The sequence below is a fragment of the Urocampus carinirostris genome, chromosome 1 (genome assembly GCF_059441175.1).
Source record: "Urocampus carinirostris isolate Australia breed hairy pipefish chromosome 1, RoL_Ucar_1.0, whole genome shotgun sequence".
NCBI classification, from domain to species: Eukaryota; Metazoa; Chordata; class Actinopteri; order Syngnathiformes; family Syngnathidae; genus Urocampus; species Urocampus carinirostris.
The window spans coordinates 9,828,349-9,837,308 of record NC_142349.1 but is presented as its reverse complement, the minus strand read 5'-3'; the positions used below and the strand labels follow the sequence as shown (position 1 = coordinate 9,837,308).

Genomic DNA, 8,960 nt, shown 5'->3' with positions numbered 1-8,960 from the left:
TTTGGTCCCATATTCTGTCTTTTATTTGGTTCACATTCATTACAAAAAAAATCACACAGTTGTACCATTCAAAGTCTGGGATGTAGCCTACTTCATTGGTTGTCAGAAGTAAGGTGTGGGGTCACTCCTGTCGCACATCTGCATGTGCACGTGTGAGGTGATGCCCGGGTAGACACTTTGCATGGGTAGCATGACCCCAAGACGCTGGCCTTTGCGCACAGATCCTGAAGTCTTGTCCGGGTTCACATAGAAGAGTTTAAAGCAAAGACCTGCAGTGACGGCAAAGGGCAACACACAAATACTCGGGTTCATTTATGTGTAAATTATGGAGGGCATAAAAAAAAAAAATCCACACCTAACGGCTTGGCTATTGAATTTGAGGAGAGGATGTAGTACTGGGCTAATGCTTATGTTCACATCAGTCCTCAACCCAAGAACAGCGTCTCGAGATGCTCAAGTCTCTAAAAAATATTTTGAAGCTTACCGTATTTACCGGACTATAAGGTGCGATCAAGTTATTTAGTTGGTTCCCCGTAGGGAACTTCATTTTCATTGACTATCCTGGGGGAAATACAGCCAGTGCTGTCGCAGCAGAGCGTGTGCCCAATGACTGATTTACAGCACCTGGTACTCCCAGGTGGTTTTCCACCCAAGTACTAACGAGGCCCAACCCCTCCTAGCTTCCCAAGATCGGGCGTTCACAGGATGGTATGATCGTAAACAGTTGAGAAAAAAACTCAATTTGGCCAGAAATTTGAAAGAGTAACTTACTCCGCGCGCCTAATAAATAATACACCTTGTGGTGCAACCTGAACACATTGTTAGTGACTCTCCAAGGGTCGTCGGGTTTTTCACCCAGGCGACCCAGCAGAGGGTGATCAACTTGTGTCCAGGTACCACCCCCCTCCTCAAACAGAGCCAGGTGAAGCCTTTTCAGCTGCTCCCAAGATGTTTTTGTTGTCGCTTGGCCTGTGCAGTTCACAAATCCCAAGGAGCCTGAGGACACGGTGTAAGGTCCTGCACGCTAAACGACCCTCCACCCATTCCCCCGGCATTCTCTCCTGAGCTTCATCGGTCCGGTCCTCCCAGCTCAAGAAGGACCACTTGCTTGCTGGGTCCAGACATCAGCACCACATCTCGCTGCAATGTTCCCTGAGTATCGCAACTGCTTCTGTATGTCCACCAGAAGCTGCCAATGCTTTGCAGTTGTGAGCAGGCCCCTTATATACCAGGTCGCCGTATATACCGTAGAATACAGTGGCTAAGATAGGAAATGCATCATGTAATTACAGGCATGTGTCCCAGTACCATTTATTTGATCAATCAGTAAACGTCTCTAAACAAAATCTCAAATCATTGTATGCAATGGGAATCAAACTTCAGTCGTGGCGGTGCGAGCGCTGGCACTCTACCAATTGATAACTAGTGGTAGTGATGACATATGAAAAGGCATTGGAGCTTATCTCATCACACTACTTTTGCTCACAACGCCAGAAATATTAATTTGCATAGTGGATTCTGATAGGTAAAACAGTCTCTCCACTTCATCCAACGAATGTTACAGAATGGAGAAAACAGAAAGTCTTTTAACAAAATACTATACAAGCTCTTTCATGGACATATTTCATAGTCGATCTATGTTAAATATTATACGTACAGGTGTCTTTTCCTTTGTTTTCTTTTCCTTTTTTGTTTCTCTTTCTGTTTGTTTTTTTTCTTTTTGTTTTGTATCTTTTCAATTCTCTTTTTCTTTGCTTTTTTATTCTTTTTTATTATACTTTTCTTTCTTTTTTTACTCTTCATTTATTTTTGTTTTGTTTCCCTCTTATTTATTTTTATTATTTGTCTTTGTTTTTCCTTCTTTCTTTTTTCCCCCCTTTTTATTTTTGTAAGTTTTCTACTAGTTTACTTCTCTTTTTTTTTCTTCGCAAAAAGCTGGGCAAAAAATGAGAGGAAAAATGCAGTCATTTTGAGTCTCTGTAGTTGTTATTCTTCCTTGCGATTTGTAGCGCTTGTTTTCAGTTGTACTCCACAATGCGGTGACATCCAGTGCTTTTGCTATCGATGCAAAAGGTTAAGGTAAAGAGGTGTACTGACCTTCGCCCCGCATTTCAATGCCATTGTTGATGGCCGCCTTTTGGGGGTCGGTGTAAACAATGACGCCCCTGCTTAGAGTGACGTCGAACGGGGCGTAGACCTCAGAGCCGTCCTGACAAACAATGTCCAAACCCTGGTGCGTTCTGCTCCCCCTGGACAACCAAAAGACAAAATTCAACAAGTTAACTCATGCACTCTGTCATGAACCGTCCAAACTTAGACGAATCACTTACACAGAAGCTAAAATCATCGGCCTACCCACATCCAACCTCTCAGACTTAAATAACAGGTCCATCTTCTGATTGGCCAACATAAAAGTCTAGTATGTCACTCACCCACTACACCAGGCATTTCCAAGGTTATGGCCCGTGATTCAAGTTTTACTGACCCGGGTCCACTGTCATTAAAAAAAATCCCCATTTCACCCGATGATAGCAGTATCCCTCTAGCCACATTGCCCTTGGCATTCAGTGAGAAATTTAGACCGCCTCGTTTCCAACATGGTAACTGTAAATGAAAAAAGGAAAGTTGACTGTGAGGGCTGCCGCTTCTAGAACAAGTGAAAATTGGAGTACTACTTTCACAGAAATACGAAACAACTGCGTCTGCCTAATTTGCCAAAAGACTGTGGCGGTTTTCAAAGAACATAATCTAAAGAGGCACTGTCAGGCAAAACTTGCTTACGACAAAGAGCTCACTGGAAACAAACGCTGTGAAAAGGTAAAACAACTTGAAGCTGTTTTAACGGCACAGCAGCGCTTTTTTGTGAGACCCTGCGAACCAAAATGAAAATGTTAGGTACGAGCTTGCGACGCTGATCGCGAACATATATATATATATATATATATATATATATATATATATATATATATTCTCTCTCTCAATATTTTTGTTTTGTTTGTTTTTTATGTATTTGGTATTTCAGACGCTTGTAGGTTTGGGGGAGGTTGCTTCTTTATGAATATTAAATATATTGTATAATTGATGTTTTTTTTTTCAATGGGGAAAAAAACAAAACCATGGACGATTGCCTATTATTTTTAACTTTGGTCCAATAATTGAAATAAACAAATAAATGCTAGTCAGGGCAGCACGGCGAAACAGTGGTTAGCGCGTGTGCGGCACAGTTCTGCGATTATGAGATCTAACCTCCTGTGTGGAGTTTGCATGTTCTCCTCGTTCTTGCGTGGGTTTCCTCCCACATCCCAAAAACATGCATGTCAGGTTAATTGGCCGGTCCAAATCGTCCCTAGGTGTGAATGAGCGAGCAAATTGTCTGTCCCTGTCTGCCCTGCGATTGGCTGGCAACCGGTTCAGGGTGTCCCCTGCCCACTGCCAGAAGATAGCTGGGATGGGCTCCAGCACCCCCGTGACCCTACTGAGGATAAGCGGTGCAGATAATGGATGGATGGATAAATGCAAGTCCATGTCGTGAGGTTCAGCAGCCTTACCTTGGGGCCCCGTAGCGGCCCTCGCCAAAAATGTCACTGCCCCTGCGGTTGTTACTGGGATTGCCCTGGCATAGCTGGCCAAAGGTCACGCCTTCACAAAGAGACACCAGAGCTACACACATTCACAACATAAGGTTAGCACCGGACGGGAAGAATGAAACCTTTCAGAAAAAACAATAAAGTTTTCACCCAGCAAAGCTGCGAGGAGAGCCGCTGTCTTCAACATCTTCATCCGATGATTTCAGTCGTCCCCCCTTCGGTTTTTATGCGCAGCGCGCCGAAGCAGACGGGGACAGACCGCCCATGGTTTGCAACACTACGGAAATTCCTGCTGGGTTTCTCAATCGACAAACACTGTAGAACACAGAGAACATCTTTCAATTGGTGGTCACGTTGGACTCACTTCATCGGAATTTTTCATTCGGCCGATTGGCGAGCTCGGCGGAAGTCAAAGTTCTTGTTGGGCAAAAATGGAATCTGTTATCAGTGAAAGTACACACGAAATGAGGTCGACTTTGGATCAAATGTTTAGCACTAAAGGCACACTGTGTATCCTTTAGCGCCTCCTGGAGGTCAAAAACTCCATCCATCCATCTGCACCGCTTATCCTCAGTAGGGTCACTCGGGTGCTGGAGCCCATTCCAGCCATCTTTGGGCAATGGGAAGGGGACACCCTGAACTGGTTGCCAGCCAGTCACGGGGCACACAGGGACAGACAATTTGCTCGCTCATTCACACCTAGGGACAATTTGGACCGGCCAATTAACCTGACATGCATTTTTGGGGGGATGTGGGAGGAAACCCACGCAAGCACGGGGAGAACATGTAAACTCTGCACAGTAAGGTTGGTAGCTGAAATTGAACCCATGACCTCAGAACTGTGCCGCACACGCGCTAACCACCGCGCTGCCGTGCTGCCAAAAACTCCATTCTTTACAAAACCAATTTGGATTTGATACATAAGCAAATATACATGTACTATCATATAAATGTAGATTTTCTAAAATATTCATAGGTCGAGAAATGTGAATTGATTTTACATTACATGAGGCGCACCTAGAGGGACCTGAAATGATTGTGCTGTCTTACTGCTACGGATACCACCCAAAAAAACGGACTCCTTGTGAGAGGCAAGGCAAAAAAGAGCAGAAAAAAGTGCAATTTGGTCACTTTCAGGCTCCGTAGTTTGTATTCTTTCTTGTGCTTTGTAGGATGCTTTTTCGGTTGCACTACCCCAGGGGTCGGGAGATAAAATTGTACCCAGGCACTTTTCATCTGGGGCGCTCCAAATATGATAAACACGGTGATGGGTCTATTGCACAGTAATATAAGAGGTTCAGTTCGGTATAGAAGCGGCATAATTTCCACTACAGTTTACACTCAAGGTGTCAAACCAACAGACCCCATTTTGCCTGCATGTTGCTAATGAATACTTTCGATGGAAAATCCCTATAAAATGTAGGTTCACTGTGGGGGAACTAAATGATAAACACACACACAGAAAATCTGTAATAAACCAGAATTTATTGGGTGGGCAGAGGTACGCACCCAGCGCAATTCCGTCTGTACTGAAAGTAAACGCACCAGTATCCTCGTTTGCTGTATTTTGTGACATTTTTACAAAAGATCTATGCTGGCACCATGTTGTGAAACCACTATTCATGAAAAACATGAAGGTCAAAATTAGCTTCAAAGATCTTAAGTAACTGTGGCAGGGAGACAAGTTTAAAGTGAGATAATTGTTGATATGGATCACAGGTTCTTGCTTTATTCTTATTTCCTACATTTTATCAAAACATCGAACGTCACACAGTTAAATAAAAAGCGCTGAAAAGGTAGATTATGTCTGCAGAGTGAGTTTACCGTTTTTTGTTAAAATGTGTCTGAAAATATATGGCATGACTCTCTCTCAAAATTAAAAATCCAATTATGTTGCCGGAATGGCTCTTTTGGTCAAAAAAATTCCCGACCCCTGCTCTACACAATGCAGCGATCTAGTGGTTGCCTCAATTTCAGGTAGCGATAGTGCGGCCACTCAAAACTGCTGGAAAATCCAGCCTGACAAAGAACGTTTTGGTAAATAGAAGGATGTTCATTTTTCGTTGTAGAAGTTGCCAAAGCATACGACTTGCTCATCCGACCAAGGTATTAATAAAACCGATTTCTGTCCATCGTCTGATTGTTCAGTCCACCGAGTAGGACAGAAGTAAAAACGTTTAGTGTGTATAGAAATTTTTATATCAAGGCATCGAAGAGGCTAAAACCGGATACATTTTTCCAGCTTGCTCCCTATACAAAAATGAAGTAATGTTTTTACTATTGGACACCTGCTAAGGAGATCGCATAAGATGCCTTGGCTGTTTGTTATTTTGACTATTGTGCATTGTTTCAGGGCCAGTATCAAGCCGCACAAAAAGAAATAAGAGTTTTGCTTCTACCATATATAAAGCGAATTGTTTTTTACCCACAGACAGAGGTGGATAGTAACGGAGTACATTTACTCCGTTACACTTACTTGAGTAAGTTCTGGGACATTTTGTACTGCTAGGGGTATTTTTAAATCCCCATACTTTTACTTGAGTACATTCGTGAAGAATAAAGGGTTTGGTTTGAACAAATTTATTGACACTAATAACAGCAAACAAACAATGTGAAGTTTTAACAACCCTTCTCGACAATCTTAACAGCAATCAAGCATATTCACAATTTCGTTATATAACATCTTTGTTAGTGTCAATAGATCCGTCCAGGCCAAAGTCGATTGTCCTCGGTCTGAACAAATCCACCGACACCAACAGCAGCAAACAAACACGACAATCTCAACATCAAACAAGCAAATTCACAATTTTGTTATATCTGACAATATGACGTGACGATATGACGTTTTAACATTTTTTCCTGACATTTTCAACATCAAACAAGCATATTCACAATTTTGTTATATCTGACAATATGACGTGACGATATGACGTTTTAACATTTTTTCCTGACATTTTCAACATCAATGTTAACCAACTTGTAAAGGGCAATACTATTGTGCAAGGGCATAGCTCTGCCATCCCACCCTCCCAAACAGCATCCTCCAGTCCTTTGTGTGGGTCCTCTCCCTTCTTACTTCTACTTTCCACAACCAGGCCGTTGCTGCCGGGACCCCCACAGTGTAGCTCCGGTCCCCCCCTCCGGGTAGGCCCGCCGCTCGCAGATGGTATGGTATCTGCAGCCATTTGGAGCACAGCCACGGGGGGGATTTAATTTCGCTACATTATGCAACTTAGAAGTCGTTACTTCTTTACTTAATAAATCCCCTCCATGAAGGAGGTGTCTGTATTTTTTATGACGGAGAACTCCGGCAGGCTTTACCAAGTTTGACAAATCAAACGTAGCAGCCTCGTCGCGTGACCATATTCGACTTCAGCGGGGGAAATTTGGATTACGAATGAAACAGATCGAAAATGTCGCTTAGCAATACCGACTGTGAAAACACAGAAAAGGAGGAAAACCCCTTGCCTCACATCAAAAGCATGTCTCCCCATAAAAAGGGTGTGAAACACCAGCTACAATATGCAATATTATCACACCATCCCCTGATCTAAAACCTACATGACAGCAAGGAAAAAAAAAAAAAAAACTCAACATGAAAAAAATAAAGAAACCTTGGGAAGGGACTGTACATGAGGTAATCCCCCTTACAGGATGACGCTAGTATAGTACTGTATTTAATCTATATCGCCTCGTTTACAAAGTGCATTTCCTAATGACTGTATTTGAGCAATAATTGATCATCGAAAAACATGGCTAACCACATTTGCACCACATTGGATGTAACAGGAGTTGAACCTGGTTCGCAGAAGTAAGAGCCCCGAATCTACTAGACCTCCAGGGATATAGATGTCATACGAAAAAGATTTTATCTCATCATCACTCTATTTTTACTCACAATACTATGTTGTTGAATTTTTGGGGCCATGATTCAAACCATTGAAAATGTAAACCATGAAGACAAATTATAAGAGAATGTTGACAGACACATTGGAAAGATTGGGACCGCTGTTTTACGTCATTGTCACCATTGGCCAATCATGTTGCCATACCTGTCAAGCTCCATGCCCTTACAAACTGTCTTATTTTCCCTTACAAAATAGTCTCACACCATATTTTTTATTTCAAACGTGTTTATTTATGTAGTTTAACATGTTATATTGTACATGTGTTTTGTTATATCATATATATTGAACATTTTGTTGTGCGATACCGAGTTGCTCGACATCACATGTGATGAAGACCATGGAGCGGCTGCTGCTGCACCACCTGAGGCTACAGGTCCGTCACGCCATCGACCCACTGCAATTTGCTTACCAGGAGAAGGTGGGAGTGGAGGATGCTATAATATACATGTTACACCGATCCCTCTCTCACCTGGATAGGGCTAAGGGGGCTGTGAGGATTACATTTTTGGACTTCTCCAGTGCCTTCAATACCATACAGCCTGTGCTACTGTGTAGGAAACTGACAGAGATGGGAGTTAGCTCACACCTTGTAGAATGGATTACTGACTACCTGACAGGCAGACCCCAGTATGTGAAACAGGGGGGCTGTACATCGAACACTGTGGTTAGCAGCACAGGATCTCCGCAGGGGACCGTGCTCTCTCTGTTCCTATTCACTCTATATACATCGGACTTTAAGTGCCATGTGCAAAAGTTTGCCGACGACACTGCAATCGTGGGATGTATCAGAAATGGGCAGGAGGAGGAGTACAGGAAATTGATTCAGGACTTTGTCCGATGGAGCGACGCAAACCACCTGCACCTGAACACCACCAAGACCAGGGAGATGGTGGTGGACTTCAGGAGAACCAGAACTCACCCGGTTCCTGTAACCATCAAAGGAGAATGTGTAGAATTTGTCCAGACCTACAAATACCTGGGTGTGCAGCTGGACAACAAACTGGACTGGACTGCCAACACAGAACCTCTATGTAGGAAAGGGCAAAGCCAACTTTACTTCCTCAGAAGGCTGGCCTCCTTCAAAATCTGCAAAAAGCTCCTGAAAATATTCTATGAGACAGTAGTGGCGAGCGCCCTCTTCTATGCGACAGCGTGTTGGGGAGGCAGCGTCAAGAAGAAGGATGCCTCTCGTCTCAATAAACTGGCTAGGAAAGCGAGCTCTGTTGTGGGCAAAGAGCTGGACAGCCTAACAACAGTAGCTGAGAGACGGGCACTGGAAAAGCTGCGGTCAATCATGGACAATCCATCGCATCCACTACACAGCATTATCTCCAGACAGAAAAGCAGTTTCAGCGACAGACTGCTGTCACTGTCTTGTTCCACGGACAGACTGAAGAGATCTTTTCTTCCTCATGCCATGAGGCTCTTTAACTCTACCCGGCAGAGTTTAAGCCCACAGTAAACC

The 8,960-nt window shown here is 43.4% G+C and overlaps 1 protein-coding gene across 1 annotated transcript; it reads right to left on the bottom strand.

Annotated features, from left to right (window-relative positions):
• On the bottom strand, window positions 1-3,906 carry LOC148373482 (leukocyte cell-derived chemotaxin-2-like). Its single transcript, XM_088325960.1, has 4 exons — window positions 3,738-3,906; window positions 3,549-3,660; window positions 2,098-2,249; window positions 1-269 (listed from the first exon to the last, which is right to left on the bottom strand). Exons 1-4 carry the CDS (start codon window positions 3,778-3,780, stop codon window positions 103-105), a joined length of 474 nt encoding a protein of 157 aa, XP_088182086.1. The 5' UTR covers window positions 3,781-3,906; the 3' UTR covers window positions 1-102.
• Window positions 3,907-8,960: the final 5,054 nt, after the last annotated feature.